The 22,405-nt window shown below is 34.5% G+C and overlaps 1 protein-coding gene across 10 annotated transcripts in view; it reads right to left on the bottom strand.

The window, feature by feature from the left end:
• Positions 1–22,405, bottom strand: part of CHD9 (chromodomain helicase DNA binding protein 9) — a 298,663-nt gene that overhangs the window by 28,401 nt on the left and 247,857 nt on the right. For 6 of the 10 annotated variants that reach the window (XM_077132437.1, XM_077132435.1, XM_077132436.1 and 3 more), the window contains 7 exons: positions 16,584–16,626; positions 15,271–15,490; positions 13,017–13,219; positions 9,326–10,234; positions 7,194–7,357; positions 5,477–5,749; positions 4,580–4,748 (listed from right to left, as the gene is read on the bottom strand). In XM_077132437.1, coding sequence (XP_076988552.1) covers positions 4,580–4,748; positions 5,477–5,749; positions 7,194–7,357; positions 9,326–10,234; positions 13,017–13,219; positions 15,271–15,490; positions 16,584–16,626 — 1,981 coding nt within the window. The remainder of the gene's footprint in view (positions 1–4,579; positions 4,749–5,476; positions 5,750–7,193; positions 7,358–9,325; positions 10,235–13,016; positions 13,220–15,270; positions 15,491–16,583; positions 16,627–22,405) is intronic. The other 4 variants (XM_077132440.1, XM_077132443.1, XM_077132439.1 and 1 more) reach the window with 3 other exon arrangements.

Raw genomic sequence — 22,405 nt, 5'->3', positions numbered from 1 at the left:
TTCCTGCTGGTTCTGTTTCTCTAGAGAACTCTAGCTAATACTGCTTGGTATCAGGAGTGGGGTTCTTAAGAAGCAGAATTTTAAACATGGGTTTTTACGATTGGTTTTCTACTCAGTCTGGACTCAAAGGCACTGAGGACTCTATTTCCTGTAATATGAATGATACTGCCAATCCATGGGGTGAGTTGGCAAAAGAGATAGTCAAAATATCACCACTGGATTCTTCTAATGCTTCACTTGTAAGAACCCAGGCTCTGAGGGATAATGTTTTTGACACCTTTATGGAGTTTTGTGGAAATAGGAGATATAGAGATGTTGTCTGGTTGTTGTCAGATACACTGTATACATTAGTGAGTGAAGGGGATAGGCTTAAGGCTTCAAATGAGAAGCTTACACACCATCTGACAGATGTAAATGTGTCTATGAGTGTCCTGAAGGAAAACTTTATTTCCTGTAGCTGTAGACTGGAGATCTCTGAAAATCAGGCTCAGAATTTTAGCGTTAGAGTAGCAACTTTACAATGTAAACTGAAATCTCAATCTTGCATGGTATCTGCCGTTAAAGTGAGGGCATTGATTGGAAAGGAGTAGAACCATGAAAAATGGGATGGTGACATGGATTGATAATGATGTTGGTGGAGAGGTTGAAACACTAGTTCATGCTGTGTCTTCTCAAGATAATCCTATAATAGTCTGCCCTGAGGACATAGCCACCCCACCTCTAGCCTGCCCTGAGGAGTTGACCACCCAACCTCCACCTGAAGGGATTAGTCCTAGAGTGATTAATCATGTTTCACCAGATGAAACTGCAAATGAATGCCCTGAAGCAAATAGCTTGGAAGATACTTATAATTCTTTTCATGACCCACCCCACCCCCACCACCCCTCATTTCTTCCAGACCTATAACTAGACTAAAGTCACAACAGGTCCCAAAAGGTGAGGTATAAAGTATCACCCATGAGGAGGTGGTACTTTATACTCCAAAAGAACTGTGTGAGTTTTCCAATTTATATAGACAGAAATCAGGGGAATATGTGTGGCAAAGGATTTTAAGGGTATGGGATAATGGTGGGAATAATATAAAGCTGGATTGATAGAATGGTAGAATGGCCTTTTAAAAACTCAATTATGGCACCAATTAGGTGGCAATACCTGCAAAGTTGGAGTGATGTTCTCCAGGAGGCTATGTATCCTCTGAATCAGCATTCACTATCTGGTGCTGTTTCTCCCATAGCCAGGATCCATTGGTCCAGGAACCAAGGGATGGAAATGGGAGTGGCACCAATCACTATTACCCCAACTGATCCACTAGGAAAATTTTTGCTTCCTGTCCCTGCAACCTTGAGCTCTGCTGGTCTACAGGTTTTAGTTCCAAAAGGGGGAGTGCTTCCATCAGGAAAAACAACAATCATTCCATTGAACTGAAATCTAAGACTGCCACCTGGTCACTTTGGGCTGCTCATGCCCCTGGATCAACAAGCCAAGAAGGGGATTACTTTACCGGTTGGGGTGATTGACCCTGACTATCAGGGGGAAATAAGACTGCAACTACACCACGGAGGTAAAGAAGAGTTTTCCTGGAATATAGGAGATCCTCTAGGGTGTCTTTTAGTACTACCATGCCCTGTGATTAAAATCAATGGAAAACTGCAACAACCCAATCCAGGAAGGACTACCAATGACTCTGAAACTTCAGGAATGAAGGTTTGGGTCACCCCACCAGGAAAAGAACTACAGCCAGCTGAAGTGCTTGCTAAGGGTAAAGGGAATATGGAATGGGTAGTGGAAGAAGGTAGTGATAAACATGAACTACAACCATGTGATCAGTTACAGAATGAGGACTGTAATGCTGTTTTGTTCATGTTATAGTATTTAAGTTGTAAGATATCAAGTTATTTTAAGAATGAATATTACCCAAGGACTTACACCCTATTCTGGGGAGATTTAATGAATTTCCAGTTATACATGGGACTGTTGAGTATTGTTAGGTGAGGAGAAAATGTCTTTTATTGTTTTCTATTTAGAGATTCAGTATAGTTTAAAGTGATGTGTATAGCTGCCAAGTTGACAAGGTGTGGACTGTCATGGTCAGGTTCATGTGTCAACTTGGCCAGGTGGCAATGCCTATTTGTCTGGTTGGGCAAGTGCTGGTCTGTTGCTATCAGGACATTTATGGACTTAAATCATGATTATATCACCTGCATCCATAGCTGACTGCATTTGTAATCAGGCAAGGGCAGTGCCTTCTGCAATGAGTGATGCTTAATCTAATCATTGGAAGGCTTTACAGCCTGCTCTATGGATTTTGAACTCTACATTCTCATGGTTACCTGAGACACTTTTATAAATTTTATATCTACAGACATTTCCTGATGATTTGTTTCTCTAGAGAACCCTAGCTAATACACCCTCCTTCATTTATTTAAATTACTTTGCATCTCAGGGTAGATGGGTGGCTCGGTGGTAGAATACTTGCCTTCCATGTGTGAGACCTGGGTTCAATTCCTGGTCCATGCACCTCGTTCCTCCCCTCCACAAAAAAATTACCTTGCATCTTGTATCTTTAGTCAGGACTTTCAGATAAAATTCAGGCGGTGCTAAGATTAAATTAAAGTGCTACTAGACTTTGGGAGATAAAGAATGTCAATAATAGCATTTGTTCAGCATTTAATTCTAAAATCTGTGAATACCTAATTTTAATATCTGTTTAGTATTTAATTGGGTATCAAGCTCTACACTAGCCATTTATATATATAGTTTTATTTAATTCACAATGCCAACTTCCTCCTTCCCCGTTTCCTATTTTGCAAATGAGAAAATTAGGCTCAAAACTGTTAACAGATTTGCCAAAGTTCATGAAGGAATGCAGATCCAGATTCTACATTTGCAATTATTAAGATGTAGATAATAACTGTACATCTACAGAAAGTTTTAATGCTTGAGATTTTAAAATACTTTGTATAGTTGCAAAATTAGTGTTATAATTATGATTGATACTATTAAAATCAGCATTATTTACCAAAGAATTACATAAGGAGAAGGCTGTGCAATCTCCAGCCGTAATAGCAATAAAATGTTCTGATCATACCTGTAATGATCCTACTTTATAGTGGAATTCCTAGAGTATTATTAAGTCCCACTTCGGTTGGGCAAAAGAGCCCACAGTTTATTTTCACCACATGCTCCCATTTTCTGGTGAAAAAAAGAGCTCCTTAAAAACAGAGCTGTCATTACAAACTGTATTTGAAGGAACTTATACTTCAGTGATACAAATACAGATGACATATTTGAACTGCAATGTATGTAAATTTGAAAGTTTAGTAATTAGAAAATTATACTGAATGGCTAATGAACCAACAAGAAACCAAATGATAGTGGTGAAAGTAAATTACTTTATAATTAAAAAGTAAAAATAGCAGTTGGAAACTGATCAATTCAAGACAACATTCACAATAAAGCATTATTTTCCCAAATTGTAGGATTTTCAGACACCGTGAACATGTACAGTAGGAGTTTTGAAATATTTCCAAGTATTACATGTTAATCAGACTAAGAACACTGAAATAGAGTCCATAGCCCTTATGTACAAGGAAGGTCTAAAGGAAATCCAAGTCATTTATCTGCATACATTGAAAACTATCATTTTTTGTGATTATTATGCTGTGATTCACATAATGAGAATCAGTTCATCTTGTGTATCATTCTCATTTCTAGATAACTACACTTTAAGAGGGACACAGACAAATTAAAAACAACTAGACCAAGATAAAAGCACAAATTCTTATGCATTCTTTAATGCCTACAGAGCATAAATACCTAATGGCAGACACCTATTAGGTATTTAATAAGACTTCTTACTCAAAGAGTTAAAAGATTAACAGAAATCTGTATAGTCCCGAGGGGAGATATAACTATCTTCAAAATGTAAAGATTTATCACATAATCATAGGAATAGATTAATCTTGGGTTGCCTTTGAGACAGATTTTCAATCACCAAAACAAACTGATAATAGGCAAATATGTGCTTCTAAATATAAAAGCATTTTCTGACAATTATATCCACCCAACAATAAGGAGAGTCAGTTAAGGTAGTAAGAACACTGTCCCTGCAAGCAACCCAGGAGAATGAAAATTTATCTTCCAGGGACTAGTGATAAACAATTCCTCCATGGACTATACTGTCTTTAAAGTCTTTCAAAAACTCATTTTAATTTCCTCTACCAATGACCATTAATTTGAGACATAGGTGCTTGTTTTTCAACTCATAATTTGCTTTATGTTGAAATGCTAAGTTTGAACTTTTTATCTATGTACAAAGCTACTTTACAAAATAATGCTTCCACACAAATATTCAAACCACTAAACAAAACTGCTCTCAATGCTTTAAAATGCCGTATTAAAAATTCCAACAAACATTTAAAAATCAAGAGCTAAAAAAAATTATATTGATTACTTTATATCCTAAAGAGAGGTCTTAATATTAAAGGGTAAGTAAATTTTATTATAAGAGTCTTTAAAGAGGATTTGGAAATGATAGGGATTATCACATATATATGACAGTTGTTATCTGTATATTTACCTGATCCTGGCATAGATTTTGGAAAATTGACAAGGTTGGTCTCTGATGCACTCTGAAGTTCCCGAAGCCGAGTGAGGTATTGCTGCTGCCCCAGCACACCATCTTCACTGTCAAGTGGTCTTTTCTGAGCATTCCCTTGCTTTTGAAATGTCAACTTCAAACCACCTTCCTGTTAAAGAAATACCATTATTAAGAAAGATGTTGTTAAAAAAATCTGATTGCTGGATATTAAGAGGAATTATTTACTCTGAAAAAGTGACGTAAAAACCTGAAATATTAATCAAATTCTCATTCAGAAATCAGTAGGAGAAAATATTTTAGTCAATTTCCATAAGAATATTAAATTTTCTCTCAAATGAAAATATCCATGACCGATATACACTTTTGTGAGTAAAATAGTTTTTCATATGACTAGAAAATTGTTAACTTTTTCGGCTTTAGATGTTCATCTCTATGTACATTGTCCATATTATATTTTAGAGGACATTACCCAAGACACTAAGTAATCAAAGTTAGCTTCAAAAATCATATTCAAAATTGAAACATTACTGATAACAAGGCATGCTAAATGCTTAAAGAGAAATGAACTACACACCATATAAATATTATACAAAAAACCAAAACTGTTAGAAATGGTCAGAAAGTACGTTGATCAGCAGAAGTACTACTTTCAAAAGTATAAGGAGAGAAACATTTAATTACAATCCCTCTAGTGGAATATTCAAGTTTAATAACCTGGATATAAAACAAACAAACCCCCAAATCCAAAATAATCCACCAAATACCAGAAAACGAGTATGTGAAGGAAGTAAGAGTAAGAGCAGGCAGCCATTTGCAGAAAAGCATGCTGCACACCGCAATCGCAATCAGGTCCTAGTGCAATAAAAATAAACATACGTCTTTGATTTTCACTGTAAACTCCTTTTCTCGTACATGCTTCTTCACCTTTGACATCTGTGTTGACTGATCGTGTTCTTCTTTAACACCTGCACCTGGAGGAGTGGGTAGACTGGTCTCGCTATATTCTGTAGCTGCACCAGGGCTGTCCAGCAGTTTTGTAGTATAGAAAGAAGCCACTGAATTAGCATCATAACTTCTTCTAGCTGAAGGCCACTTCCCTTTCAGAACTGTTTGACAAATACTGTCCAACCGGTTGATCATCACACGATCCTGGAAAAGCAAGCAACATCAAAGTATAATTTAATAATTTGACTAGAACTTTGGAGATAAAATGGCTCAAGATCCTGCTACAACATATATGTATTTAGTATGTATCCATACTCTCATACACACACTAAAATTTGGTAAGAAGTTATTCAGGTATACATTTCTTTTGATGAAGCACAAAAATATTATATCATAAAGAGATTTCTAAGTATATATATATATATTTTTTTTTTTTGCATGGGCACTGAGAAACGTATCTTATGTTTTTAAGTACAAAAGCAGTACAGTTTCCTTATAAAAAATTGCAAAAACTCAGAAATCTATGAAAGAATAGAAAATCCAACATTTTCTATTGGAAATAGAAAATTTCCACTCCCACAAGTAAATACTGCTAACAATCTCATAAGTAGTCTTCAACACACTTTTCTGTGCAGATACTTAGGAACATATCTGCTTTAAAACATATAAATAACCACCACATTTTTTTGTTTACTTTTTCATAAAAATGGATTCTACTATGTACATATTCCTATATAATTTACTTCTTAAACTTATCAGATATCTTTCCATATAACTATAAATTTTTAAATTATTTTTCCTTCCTAATCTGATTAGAAATGTGTAGCTCATTGAATACTAGTGAACTTCAGTATCATTAGCCATTTATAAATAAATAAATATATATATATATACACACACACACATTTTTTTTTGCATGAGCAGGCACTGGGAATCGAACCCTGGTCTCTGGCATGGCAGGTGAGAACTCTGCCTGCTGAGCCACTGTGGTCCGCCCAGCCATTTACATTTTTACATGGATTTAGTGGCAATTAAAAAAAATCTATTAGCTTATAGGAATCAATTCTAAGCTTTAAGACATATGTGCTCTAAATTTAAAAACATATTTACACATACAAACTGAGAGAATATGACTAGTATGATATTAAGTTTCCTTATTTTATACGGTAACAAATATATTATTAAGTTTACAAACAAAATAAATACTAAGAATCCTGAACGCTTTCCATATCAGAGGAAGCACTGAGTTAACAGAGACCTTGTAGCAGTCTAATTACATACTGGAAGAAGGAATGTATTAATCCAATATCAACTGTACATGTGCTCAAAACGAACTTTTTTGTAGGTCAAAATTGACTGACAAATTTCTTCAAGGAGACCCAGGTGAAAGCACTTATTTCATAAACATAACATTAACTTGGTGAACATAAACATTCATTTCCTAAACATTCTAAAGTTGAGAAACTCATACATTTAAGTAGACTTAATGTACTCGATAATAATAATCTATACTTTTATGCTAACTCCAAGAGGTCATCCTACATTTCCCACTTATTTATTTTTCCACATAATAAGAATATTCACCATTAAAGAAATATGGAAAAATATCAAGGAAAATTACTTATCCAGCAAAAAATGTTCCATTTACCTTTGGCCAATATGAAGCTGCCAGCATGTATCCACCCTGTAAGATGTAAGCAGGCTCTGGTGTCCCATTGTTCATTTGAAAACTATCCTGGGTCTCATCCTGAGTAGTGCTCAGTGATGCAACACTTTCTTCATCATAGGCTTTCACATGAGGAGTACCTTCTGCTAAGAACAATAATAATCATTTACATGAGACTTGCATAAAACAAGACTCGCACATAACAAAAATTTTTTTCAAATCTTATATGATTATTCAGATATATTTGAAAAGGAAAAAGTTAGAAATAAAAGCAAATGGTTAAAATGGGAAAAATTCACCTAGAATACAATTAAATACTAATGTAAAAAATTAATACAAAAGCAAAATAAGTGGCATTAATGGCGGGGGGGGGCGGGGTGAAGGCAAAAGTTTAAAAACACCTTTCCTCTTCTGTGTGAAAATTTGACCCTCAACTAATTTTCTACATCCATTTTCCCGGAAACAAATAAAGGTTGTATTTGTTAATTGTTATTTATAGGTAAGCAGTGATAGACTGTATCTGTACTGGGAGGACCACAAACACGTTATGGGAACACCAGATTTCCCTAAGTGAGGTAATTTCTATAATTGGGCATGTCCCTTGTAACAATCTTGGAAGCTCTGCTTATGGCATTGTTATAAGAGATTCTTGCTCCTTTGGGATATGAGGTGCTTTAAGCCAAAGTAGCTCCTACATTTGTCTGATGTAAACTCATGTTCTTATACCTGAATGCTGGGCTTCTGCAAGGGTACCTTCAGAAGAGGAACACCTGCCATTACTTTGTTGATCACTCCAGTTCCTATCCTATATCCTTCTGAGTAAATGGGTGCCAAGTATGACCTATGATACTCTTGTGGGTTTGTCTAAGAAGATTCCTAGTAACTAACAGAATATTACCTTTTATTTGTTCACTAACCAACCATTCCAGGGAAAATATGATACTAAATTTAAGGCAATCACAAAGAAATAGTTTTATTTCTAAATATAAAATTTTTTGTTAATATAAAATATTTTATCTCATTGACTAAACCATTTTGCAATGCCTAGAATTCTGAATAAAGAATTTGTAAGAGTAATCCCAGTTTCCTTTCAATAGAACTTCTCTAAGAAAATGTATACACATAAATTTAAGCTAGCAGTTTTAAAGTTGCTTATCTTTATTTTTAAAAATATTTCTATTGTAAATAGCAAACAAATATTCTTGACATACAAATATTCTTGACATGGTTACAATCAATGGCTCACAATATCACATAGTTGTGTATTCATCATCAGGACCATTTTTTTGAACATTTGCATCTCCCCAGCAAAAGAAATAAAAAAGAAGAAACTCATACATGCCACACCCCTTACCCCACCCTCTCACTGACCACTAGGTATTTCAATCTACTCAACTTATTTTACCTTTGTTCCCCTATTACTTATTTCCTATCCATATTTTTAACTCATCTGTCCATACCATAGATAAAAAGAGCATCAGACACAAGGTTTTCACAATCACATAGTCACACTGTGAAAGCTGTATCATTATACAATCATCTTCAAGAAACATGGCTCTACTGGAACTCAGCACTACAGTTTCAGGTACCTCCCTCTAGCCACTCTAACACCCCATAAACTAAAAAAAGGTGCTATCTATATAATGCATAAGAATAACCTTCAGGATAACCTCTCAACTCCAAAATCTCTTAGCCACTGACTATTTATTTTGTCTCATTTTTCTCTTTCCCCTTTTGGTTGAGAAAGTTTTCTCAATCCCTTGATGCTGAAACCCCAGCTCATTCTAGGATTCTGTCCCACATTGCCAGGGAAGTTTACACCCCTGGGCGATATGTCCCAAGGAGAGAGGGGGAGGCCAGTGAGTGCGCTTGCCATGTCAGCTGAGAGAGAGAGAGAGAGAGGTCACGTCAGAGCAACAAAAGAGGTTCTCTGGGGGGTGACTCTTAGGTCTAATTTTAAGTAGGCTTAGCCTATCTTGTACAGGGATAAAACTTGTCTATCTTAACTAAGTGTTTTCCAAGTATCTTATTAAGATATCAGAATTGCTCATTAAGTTCTTATTGTTTTCACTTGAAATTGTCTTAAAAATAGCAAAATCAAATTTTGTATATACCTCGCTTTTGGACTTCCTCTTCTTCACTGTCACTCTCTTCCGATGAAGATGAAGAGGATGATGATGAGGAGGAAGATGATGATGATGATGATGATGTTGAAGAACAGGATGAGGATGAAGAAGAACTGGAACCTGATCGAGAGTGGGAACAAGAAGAAGAGGAGGAAGACGAGGAAGAAGATGATCTGGAAGAACAAGATGATCTCTCAGAATCAGAGTCAGAATCAGAACTAGATTCTGATCCTCTTTTGCGGGCTCGCTGTTTCTTAGAAGCTGGGTTTGGAGTTAGGGGTTCTGTTCTGGCTGCAACCATGCGTCTGTCTGTTTCACCTTTTCCACCAGATTTCTGGTCTCCAGTAGTCTGGGGTAAAACGCCATTCTTTGGACTCACAGGCTCAGACTTTATTAGTGTCCTGGTTTCCTCAGAAGATATAGATTCTTCTTCAGAAGACTGAGGCTCCTCTTTAAGGTTTTCACTTTTAACTTTCATGTCCTCTAGAATAATACCTTTAGCATCTAGGAGTCTAGGTAGAGAGGTAAGAGGAGAACCAGAAAGTGCTACTTGATATTGCTGTAAAATTGGGGTAGATGTCCTTGAATGAGCCATCTTATTTTGACTGTAGTTCCTCTGAGCTGCCATAAATGAGAGTTCAGGATCACGAAGAATGTGATAATCTGTTCGGCTCACCCCATGTTTAGCAGCTCCAATAAGCAGATCCCTATCATGAGGGCCACATTCCCACCAGACGGGTAAGTCAGGATTTGGATGACAAAGTTTCAAACGTTGAAATAATTGTGGATGTCGAAGGGCCTGCTCTCGTACTTTCCTTAGAAGTTCAATGCGATACAAAGTCCTAGAAGCACGTTCTTCTGTAATTGGCTGAATGAAAATATTTGGATCCAACAATTCTATTTTGACATAAGAACAAAAATATTAACCTTAACAATTTTTTATTTTATAGACTTGAAACAAATAATGCAACTTCTAAAATGCACCTTATTCAATATCACTGTATAGCTTCCAGAATTTCTCTTTTCAATACTTTTAAATGAGGAGAAATAAAACTTTTAAAAACAAGCACTAAAAATCATAAAATGTAATACATAATATTGAATCTTTAGAAAATAAGTAAAGCATAAGATTATTTTGGAAGAATGTCAAAATAACTAGGAATTCATTTTGAAGGGGCTCTTAATGGTCAATTATGGAACAATCTGAGCTACAAAATAAATAATGATAGTATTGTATTTTAACTTATAGACAAATATCCACAAGTCTTTTGTATTGACATGAATATAATGATGAAACAGATGGGGGAGAAGAAACTATATTCTTCTTTGCAAAATTCTACAGTAATAACTATTGCAGACAAGATTAATTGATGGATGCTAAAATCAATGGGTGTATGTTTGAGGAGAAATAGGATATGCATAGTATCAAAATATCTCCTTCAAGATATTTATTAACTACATGGAAAAAACCAGTAATATAAAATTACTATAAAAGCAGAAAAATATAGAAACCAATCAAAACATTTAAATATGAAAAAGCAAAGATACTGGATTTTTCCACTATCCCAAGTGAACAATGCCAACATCATCAGTAATAAAATATACTGACATCACGAATCCATGATTTGGCATTATGAGAAGAAAAAAAACATCATTTCTGTAGTACTCTTGCCAAAAATTCATAATCTCAATCTAATCATGTGGAAACAAGACAAATTCAAAATGAAGGATATATAGCAAAATGACTGATCAATACTTTTCAAACATTTTCAAATCAAGGTCATGAAAGACAAGGAAAGACTGAGGACCTGTTATAGTATACAAGAGTTTAAGGAGAAACAACTAAACACAATGTGAGATTCTGGGTGGGATAAGGACATTAATGGAAAAACAGGTAAATTTTGAATAGGTATTTAGTTTAGCTAATGGTATTGTATTAAGGTTAATTTACTGGTGCTGATAATTGTACTCTAATTAGTCACACAGATTTTTATATTAGAGGAGGCAGGGTGAGGGTATATGGAATTCCCTGATTTTCATAACTTTTCTATAAAGTCTAAAAGTAGTTCAAAATGAAGTTTTTTTTTTTTTTTTTTTTTTTTTTTTTAAAGAAGGAAGGAAGGATGGAAGGAAGGAAGGGAGGAAGAAAGGGAAACATCTTTAAACATTTTCTTGTTTTTATTATATTTTGTTTGTTTGTTTGTTTTTTACATGGGCTGGGGCCGGGAATCGAACCGGGGTCCTCCGGCACGGCAGGCAAGCACTCTTGCCCGCTGAGCCACCGCGGCCCGCCCTCAAAATGAAGTTTTAAAAAAAAATCAAGTACCATGGAAATCAATATGGAGGAGGAAACAAGGGTGGTGGTGTCCAATCTGATTCCAAGATATGAAAAGTTGGTTGTATAGTGCCCATAAGAAATAAATACATAATAAATAAATATATTTTTCTTTAAGTTTATGGTATGTTTTCATACAATTACTAGTTTGCCAGGAGATAAATATTTATTAAATTGTTTGGACCTAATTACTCACTAAAGAAAACTGTAGGTATTTCTCTTGATGTCAGGCACTGTGAACAAAATTACCAAGATGCTAAGGGTACTGGTAATTATGGAAGTGTGTGAAACTTTGACCTAAGTAAAACCTCACTCATATTTCTAACAAGAACCTCCTTATCTTTAAAATAATTATTTAGTAATTAACTTTTCCGTATTAAAAAACAAAACAAAACCTAGAATAAAAAATGATGAGTCACTTTAAATTGTAGACAGTATTAAGAAAATAAAAAAGGGATGAAGGCTTCTTGGCAGTTTAAAAATAATAAAAGATTAAACATTTTGCTTTACCTGTTTTTTAAACCCATATGTGGTCTACCAAAAGATCTTACAGTAGACTAAAACTTGCCCCGAACTACCCGATATTTGAGCAATCAAATAATTGGCCACTCTAGTGGACTGACAACAAAACTGTTAGAAACAAAACTAAAACAAACAAATAAACAAACATCTGGAATTTAAGTCCTTTTATAAACCACTGATATTTTTATTATGAAATAGGAGTAGGAGGCTATAGTGTTTAGAAGTCTAAAATTATATTCAACAACAAACAGAGACAACTGCTTAAAATGAGGCATTACTGAGAGGAACTGCTGACAGGAGGAACTATTTGAAGACAATGAAGTTCACCCCGGAATAGTTCCTTAATTGAACATCGGTATCTCTGATTAGTTTTCTTCTTTTTGAAGGCCCTGAGTGGAAATCTTTTACTAACAAAATTATTTTTAAAAAGTCTTTTGAGTGGGGATTTTATTCTTTGCAAAATTATTCATGTAAATAAACACTCCTAGCACATTCTTATGAGATGGGCTCAAAATATAAATTAGTTCTATTTACTAAAAGATATTCTTTATTTTCCACTTTCCCCTAATCATTAATACTAAACACTGGATTATTTCCTCAAAGCTCAAAGTGCATGTATTATTCTCTTAGTGTTTCTTATTTTCATCAGAAGATAAGCTAATAGGGGAACTTTAAGCATAGCTTATTTATAATTCTGAAAAACTTCACGTGCTGCATTAAACAGTATTGTAATCTCACATAAAAGAGATAAACTGGAAATTTCTGAATTTTAGTGATTTTGTACTTTGACCAAATAAGAAAAAAAAGAAATTTTATACGTACCTTCTTTGGAAGGAAGACGACAAACCCTTCGACACATAGACATGAATGCATACAAATATTTCTCCAAACTATCATCAGTTTTCTTATGTAGCCTAGCCATTGCTCTAAATTTTGTCCAATCAAACTGGCCTCTATCAGGATCAAATACAACTCCAAATGTAGATACAACTCTATAAAAGTCAGCTTCTTCTCTCCTTGTCCATCTGTTTTGAATCAGATTTTTAAAAACCCACACAGGTCATTAAGATAAATACTGAATATAATTACTATAATAAAAACTTAAAACATTTCAAGTACCTTAAAATTTTAAGTGGATAAATCTAGGGTTAGTGTCTGGTAAATATACTTTTAAATGTTAGTTGAATCAACCACTCATCAAACCACACATTTTAATGTACACTATTTCTTTGCACAATAATAGTTTACTGTACATTTACTATATGAGAGAATCTGTATGGGATACAAGATTACATAAGATGAGGGGACCTTGCCTTTAGAAGAAGACAAAGCATTTTTAAAGATATTTTTAGTATAATGTAGTATTTTATAGTTGTTGAATGAGATATAGAAACCAAGAATTTTAGGAAAGCAGAAGCTGGAAGAATCAGTTCTGACATAAGTGATCAAGAAAGGGAGTTTAATAAAGTAGCATTTAAGACGCGACAACACTAAGGTTAAGGAGGGAATACTAGGAAGAAGGTACAATATAAGCAAACCAAGTTCAGGAAGCACTTTGTATTTTGTGGAAATGAGTATTTATAGACTGACAATAAGGATGGGATCAGATTATGATCTAAATACCTAGCTAAAAATCATTCTGTTCAGTTGGAAGCTCCTAAATACTTTAAGAGGGTAATATTATCATTTCATATCACAGAAAACTGAATTGTATTTGAAAAAATTTTTACCTGCCTAGTTCACAGGATTTTGTGTAAATGAGAAAATATATACAGGAAAGATCTTTGAAAAATGTTAATAGGTCATTATTATAACAGTGATACATGAAGAAGATTAAACTAATGAAGATGTAAAAACATGAATTTTGGACCTCAATGATAAAATAGAAATGGAAAAGAAAGGATCAATTGAAAGACCAATCAGGACATACAAAAAAGGACACAGCCTACGTTCTAAGAATTTATGACTCAGACAGAAAGACAAGATACACAAGGGAAAAGTTAAATGTCATTACAATACCTGGTTATATTTTGACAGAGTAGTAATTTACTACTATGAGAGGTTTAGTTAGGTAAGTGCTACGTGAGTGCAGAAAATGGAGAGAACACCATGAGCTAGATTGGATGAGGAAAAATTAACGGAGGAGAAAGGATGTGAGCTGAGTTCTTAAGGCGAGGTGTGGATCAGATAAAGAGCAGAACGGTTTCTCAGGTGATAGGAGCACGATAAGTTAGGGTATTGAGTAAAGAATAAGTAGGATATTCTGGCTGAGGAAACAGTGTGTAAGATTAGAAATGCAAGCCTTAATTGTAGAGATCACTGAATTTAGGCTTAAGAAGTCAGATTTTATACCCAAATGTAATAAGGAGCCGTTTTGATAAAGGTAGTATTTTTAGGAAGACTAATCTAGATCTGACATATATGTGGGGAAATGTTAATGATAGATTAAAGATGGTACAAATTCTTCGCCAGTCTTCCAGTGAGAAAAGAATCTATATCCCTCTCCTTTAAATCTGAGCTGGCCCTGGGAAATTTTTTGACCAACAGTTGGCAAAAATGACACTGTGTAACTGCTAAGTCTGGGCCTTATGAAATCTGAAATCTGCAGCTTCTGTTTTTGCCACTTGGAATGCACCATCATGGAATGTGAGATCACAGCCAGGAATCAACACCAACTGCTAGCCATAAGAGTGTGGCCATTTTGGACCTCCTAGTCATCCTGGCATAAATGATAAGAATGGTAAACTGTAGTTTATTTCATGTAATTGACTTCTGTCTCATTGATAATTCAATTCTTGAGTTTGCTCTGTTTCATTTTTTTTTTTACTACCTCAGTGCTCATAAATATAACAAAAGAATGATTATACATTACGTATGATTACTAACTGTAAAATGAAATGATCTTTATTAATTTTGCCATCTTTGTATATGTGTGTGTAAACATGGATAAAGTCACTTTGCTTTGAACAGCATCCCTACCTATGCATGTTTTTCACAAAGGGATATAATTACACCCTGACAGCCTGCAGAATAAATGACCATACTTAGATGCTAAAGTTTAGTGCTAATGTCTTACCTCTGCTGTCTTTCTATTTTGGCTGCCATTTTAGGATTAAGAGTGGCTTCTTCATAAAGAGGCTGCATTACACTGGTAGGCACTGAAAAAGTTGGTGGTATCTGCTGGATTTGTCTGTTTTTATTAGTACGCTGATATGCAGTGATGAGACGCCTCAAACGTGTGGTTAAAGCTGACTGAGTAGGCCAATAAATTTTATCACCCTCCATCAGTTGACCATCTATATTTAAAGAAACATGTTAATAATGAAAATAAAGAACTAAAGAGACCATAATGAAGTTCACAAAAGCAAGGACTTTTAAAATTATTTACTTTCAATTTGAGTATGTGAAAAAACCCACAAATCTCTCCTCACATAAAGTTTTCTTTTAATTACAGCTTCAAAAATGTTATAGCAAAGTGCAGTTATAAGTAGGTCACTGTGACCTAAAAAACCACAATGTATCTAGTTAAAGGAAATTTCACATGCACAAAACAAGTCCTGTATTTCCAGTCAATGCCTTAGCCTGAATAAATCAAAAGCCAACTGAAATCTATGAGAAGATGAATATTATATAAACTCTTCTAATTTAAGTCTCCTGTATTAAATTTATCTCAATTTAATTAAAACATTTTAAAAGTCATTAGAGAGAAACATATTTTTTAAAAAAATCTAATATGACAATGCTGTAAAGTAGACTGTAATAAAGTGCAGGATCTAACTCTATGTCAAGACTGCAAAATTTTAATTATATACATTAAAATCAAGCTGTAATCATTCATGCAAAGAAGCAACTACTCCCTCTTTCCTAGTGGAACAATGGAAGGGTGAGTTACTGTTTTCCTTAGTTGACAGCTGGGAATGAGTGTACTTAAAAGACAGTGTTTTTATCTTGATATCTGAGGCTTGATCCCCAACCTGAGTTCTCTTCAGAGGGAAGTAGTAGCTAGCAAGGTCCCTTAGATATGAGCTTTGTAGAAACTGGATAATCAAAGATGGCTCCTGATTTGCACAAGAACTAAAAAGAAGTCGAATGTACTGCTGAATTAACACTTTCATAATGAAATTTACCTACAGATTTACCAGTCAAGCCATAAAGTCACCAAAGCCTCTATTTTATAAAAACTCAGTGGTCACTGCAAAGACTTATTTGCAAAAACTAAAAATACTGTTAAATCCCCTATCAATTAGTATGTCCTATAATGATTACAACTAATATCTTAAATAAAAATTTCACATACATATGAAATGTTATAAAGATATATTACTTTATTGATCTTTGATTCATAAGAATGTGAATTTACAATAATACTAAGAAATAAATTCAATTTACCTCCATCTGCTATAATGAGATCTCCTGGTGAAGAAATATCATCCTTTTAAAAGAAAGTAGAAATGTGTCACAGAGTATTCAGGTCAAGATACATACAAGAAGAAAAGAGAGTCAAAACATTTTATAATAGAGAACTTTTTTGCATAGAATTTTTAAGGATTAATTTAGCAAAAACACAAATTTCAGTTTGCACCCTCTCATACTTCACTATTGCCCATAACACTTTAGATCACATCAGTCATCATTTATTAAAACTATTGCTTTTTCTATGATTACTTTTAGGCCAGTTTCTTTTCCTCCATGAATCCTCTAACTTTGTATATACCCTAGTTTTAATAGTTAGCTGTTTTTTCCCCTTCTAACATACTAACTCCTGGAGAATTCTCATATTTGGTTAGTAGACAACATAAAAATGTTTTCTTCAGCCTTGAACAGTTTGTAATATATCCAATTTTATCTGTTCCAGTTCTATCTGGACAATTTCAAATAGGTATCCCAATATTACCTTAAATTTCTGTGATCTTATTCCAATTGTTCAAGAAAAGCTTGACGTTAGAATTATTCTCATTATTTTATAGGTAGGTCCTTTCTCTCTGGTTGTCTTTAACATATTCTCTTGTTTGGTGTATCTGAAATTTCACCAGACTGTGTCTGGAGTGGATTTAGTTTTGTTTATCCTGCTAAGATTCACTTTACACCTTGAATCTGAAAATTCACGTCTTTCATCAAGTCTGAAAAATTATGAGCTGGTATCTCTTCAAATAGTGCTTCACCCTTATTTTTTCTGATCTTTCCTTGTAAAATTTTTATGAGACATGTGCCAGACATTATCACACTACATTCTTTGTCTCTCAATTTTTTCTCACTTATTCCATTGCACTGGTCATTTTTTCCTTTTTTTGGGGGGGGGATGCATGGTCCAGGAATTGAACCCAGTCTCCCTCATGAAAGGTGGGCATTCAGACCACTGAACTACCCATACACCCACTGGTTATCTTTTTTTTAACTTAAAAAAATAATAATTGCAAACTTACAGGAGAAAAACAAACCCCATGCAGAGAACTGCAACTTACACTCCTCCCCGAAGATACAAAGATTCATCAATTTGTACACTTTGCCACCTTTGCTATATGACTCTTTCTTTTCTATCATATATTTCTTGAACATTTGAGAGCAGTTGGCACTAATATACTTCTTGAACGCATAATACTTCCATGTACATTTCCTATGAAGGATTTTCACTTATGTGATCACCTTAAGTGCAGTTAAATTCAAGCAGTTTAATACTGATATAAAACTTACATTCTATATTCGTTTTTTTTTTTTTTTTAATTTTTTTTTTTTTTTTTTTAAATGGCATGCTTTATTTTATTATTTTTTGTTTTGTTTTGTTTTGTTTTTTTACATGGGCTGGGGCCGGGAATCGAACCGGGGTCCTCCGGCATGGCAGGCAAGCACTCTTGCCCGCTGAGCCACCGCGGCCCGCCTCCAGTTTTTTTTTTAATGTCCCAATAATGTTCCTTTGAACCTTTTCTTCTTTGTTCTTAGATCCCATCCAGTACCGTATATAGTACTTGATTCTCATTATCTCTTTAGTTCCTCTTTCATTTGAATTGGGGAAACATATACATAACATGTCTTCTCATCTCAACCCCCTTCAAAACATACTATTCAATGGAACTGGTAATGTAGTATACTACCATCATTACTAGAATTTTCCCTTAATCCCCAACAGCAGCTCTATACTCACTACACATCAACTCTCCATTGCCCCTATGCCTACATCCTTGGTAATCTGTGTTCTACTTTTTGTCTCTATATAAGTTTACATATTCTCTAATATTTTCTTTGTGTTTATCACAGGGCTAAAATATCCTAAATCTATTACAATCTTGTTTGCTTTGATATCACTTAACAACTTCAATAGCATAAACTATGTTTCTTTATCTCTCTGTCCTCCCACATTTATATAGCTGTTGACACAAATTAAAATGATTAACATTATGTTTTATACAATTGTTGTTTAGATCCTGTAGGAAGTTAAAAGTGGAGTTACAAATAAAAAATACAACAATATAGATATTTATATTTATTGATGTCATTATCTTTACTAGAGATCTTTATTTCTTGATGTGGCTTCATTCAATTGTTGTCTATAGTGTCCTTTTCTTTCAACCTGCAGATTTCCTTTAGCATTTCTTGCAGGGTTGGTCTAGTGGTGACAAAGTACTTGGTTGTGTTTATTTGGGAATGTCTTAATCCATCCCTATTTTTTATTTATTTATTTTTTTTTGGCATGGGCAGGTTCCAAGAATTGAACTCGGGTCTCTGGTATAGCAGGTGAAAATTTTGCCACTGAGTCCCATTGCCCACCCCTCCCTCATTTCTGAAAGACAGTTTTACTAGATGAAGAATTTTTGGCTGAGAGTTTTTTGCTTTCAGCACTTTGAATATGTCCTCCTCCTGTTTTCTTGCCTCCATGGATTCCAATTAGTAATCGACATTTGATCTTATTGAGGCTCTCGTGTATGTGACAAAATGCTTTTCTCTTGAAGTTTTCAGAATTCTGTAGTTTTAGCATTCAACAGTTTGATTATAACATGATGTAGCATGGGTCTATTTGCTGTTTGGAATTCGTTGGGCATCCTGGATGTGCATATTCATGTCTTTTGTTAAATTTGGGATGTTTTAAGCCATTATTTCTTTTGAATGTTATCTTTGCCAATTTCTCTCTTTCTCCTCCTGGGACTCCCACGATGCATTTATTGGTATGCCTGAAGATATCCCATGGATTGCTCAGGCTCTGTTCATTTTTCTTCATTCTTTCCTCTTTCTGCTCCTCAGACTAGATGATTTCAACTGACTTATTTTCAAGTTCACTGATTATTTCTTCTCCCAGCTCCAATCTGCTCTTGAACCCCTTTGGAGAATTTTAAATTACGATTACTGTGGTCTTCAGTTCTGTTTGGCTCCTTTTTATAATCTCTATCTCTCTACTGCTATCTCTTTGTGTTCACTTATTGTTTTATTGATTTCTCATAGTTCTTTGTCCATGTTTTCCTTTAGCTATTTGAGCACATTTAGGACCATTTTTTAAAAAGTGTATGGAATTCCCAAGTTTGATCCTTCTCACTGATGGTTTCTAATGCTTTAAATCTTCTCTTTCGTCTAGATCATCACTTCCAGTTTCCTTGAATGTTTTCTAGTCTTTGGCTGAAACATGGATATTTTGATATTTTAATGTATTATTGCTTGAATTTAGACTCTGAGGCATCTGTTCCTTAAGTTTGTATCCTATTAGTGTTATGACAGAGCTTTCTTTGAATGCCTGGAGTGAACGGGAAAAAAAAGAAGAAGAAGAAGAAGAAAATATCTTTCCTAGTATTTGCAGGTTGACTTGGGTGAGTATATTCCTTCAGGACTTATCCACACAAATGAGTTTGAGAACAGCCCCAGGCAATTGCACAGGGACCTCCCATCCTTTTTTTTTTTTTTATATAGTTTTTTTTTATTAATTAAAAAAAGAATTAACAAAACAATTAGAAATCATTCCATTCTACATGTACAATCAGTAATTCTTAATAACATCACATAGTTGCATATTCATCATTTCTTAGTACAATTGCCTCGATTTAGAAAAAGAAATAAAAAGACAACAGAATAAGAATTAAAACATTAATAGAAAGAAAAAAAAAAAAACAAAAAAACCCTATACCTCACATGCAGCTTCATTCAGTGTTTTAACATAATTGCATTATAATTGGGTAGTATTGTGCTGTCCATTTCTGAGTTTTTATATCCAGTCCCATTGTACAGTCTGTATCCCTTCAGCTCCAATTATCCCTTCTCTCTCTTTTTTTTTTAATTAACGGAAAAAAAGAAATTAACCCAACATTTAGAAATCATACCATTCTACATATGCAATCAGTAATTCTTAACGTCATCACATAGATGCATGATCATTGTTTCTTAGTACATTTGCATCGGTTTAGAAGAACTAGCAACACAACCGAAAAAGATATAGAATGTTAATATAGAGAAAAAAATAAAAGTAATAATAATAAAAACAAAACAAAACAAAACAAAAACCTATAGCTCAGATGCAGCTTCATTCAGTGTTTTAACATGATTACTTTACATTTAGGTATTATTGTGCTGTCCATTTTTGAGTTTTTGTATCTAGTCCTGTTGCACAGTCTGCATTCCTTCAGCTCCAATTGCCCATCATCTTACCCTGTTTCTACCACCTGCTGGACTCTGTTACCAATGACATATTCCAAATTTATTCTCGAATGTCCGTTCACATCAGTGGGACCATACAGTATTTGTCCTATATTTTTGGCTAGACTCACTCAGCATAATGTTCTCTAGGTCCATCCATGTTATTACATGCTTCATAATTTTATCCTGTCTTAAAGCTGCATAATATTCCATCGTATGTATATACCACAATTTGTTTAGCCACTCTTCTGTTGATGGAGATTTTGGCTGTTTCCATTTCTTTGCAATTGTAAATAACGCTGCTATAAACATTGGTGTGCAAATGTCCGTTTGTGTCTTTGCCCTTAAGTCCTTTGAGTAGATTCCTAGCAATGGTATTGCTGGGTCATATGGCAATTCTATATTCAGCTTTTTGAGGAACCGCCAAACTGCATTCCACAGTGGTTGCACCCTTTGACATTCCCACCAACAGTGGATAAGTGTGCCTCTTTCTCCGCATCATCTCCAGCACTTGTCATCTTCTCTTTTGCTGATAATGGCCATTCTGGTGGGTGTGAGATGATATCTCATTGTGATTTTGATTTGCATTTCTCTAATGGCCAGGGACATTGAGCATCTCTTCATGTGCCTCTTGGCCATCCGTATTTCCTCTTCTGAGAGGTGTCTGTTCAAGTCTTTTTCCCATTTTGTAATTGGGTTGGCTGTCTTTTTGTTGTTGAGTTGAACGATCTCTTTATAAATTCTGGATACTAGACCTTTATCTGATATGTCATTTCCAAATATTGTCTCCCATTGTGTAGGCTGTCTTTCTACTTTCTTGATGAAGTTCTTTGATGCACAAAAGTGTATAATTTTGAGGAGCTCCCATTTATTTATTTCCTTCAGTGCTCTTGCTTTAGGTTTAAGGTCCATAAAAACGCCTCCAATTGTAAGTTTCATAAGATATCTCCCTACATTTTCCTCTAACTGTTTTATGGTCTTAGACCTAATGTTTAGATCTTTGACCCATTTTGAGTTAACTTTTGTATAGGGTGTGAGAGATGGGTCTTCTTTCATTCTTTTGCATATGGATATCCAGTTCTCTAGGCACCATTTATTGAAGAGACTGTTCTGTCCCAGGTGAGTTGGCTTGACTGCCTTATCAAAGATCAAATGTCCATAGATGAGAGGGTCTATATCTGAGCACTCTATTCGATTCCATTGGTCGATATATCTATCTTTATGTCAATACCATGCTGTTTTGACCACTGTGGCTTCATAACATGCCTAAAAATCAGGCAGCGCGAGACCTCCAGCTTCGTTTTTTTTTCCTCAAGATGTTTTTAGCAATTTGGGGCACCCTGCCCTTCCAGATAAATTTGCTTATTGGTTTTTCTATTTCTGAAAAATAAGTTGTTGGGATTTTGATTGGTATTGCATTGAATCTGTAAATCAATTTAGGTAGGATTGACATCTTAATTATATTTAGTCTTCCAATCCATGAACATGGTATGCCCTTCCATCTATTTAGGTCTTCTGTGATTTCTTTTAACAGTTTTTTGTAGTTTTCTTTATATAGGTTTTTTGTCTCTTTAGTTAAATTTATTCCTAGGTATTTTATT

This window comes from Tamandua tetradactyla, chromosome 16, assembly GCF_023851605.1.
Source record: "Tamandua tetradactyla isolate mTamTet1 chromosome 16, mTamTet1.pri, whole genome shotgun sequence".
NCBI lineage: Eukaryota > Metazoa > Chordata > Mammalia > Pilosa > Myrmecophagidae > Tamandua > Tamandua tetradactyla.
This window is presented reverse-complemented; position numbering and strand designations above follow the sequence as displayed.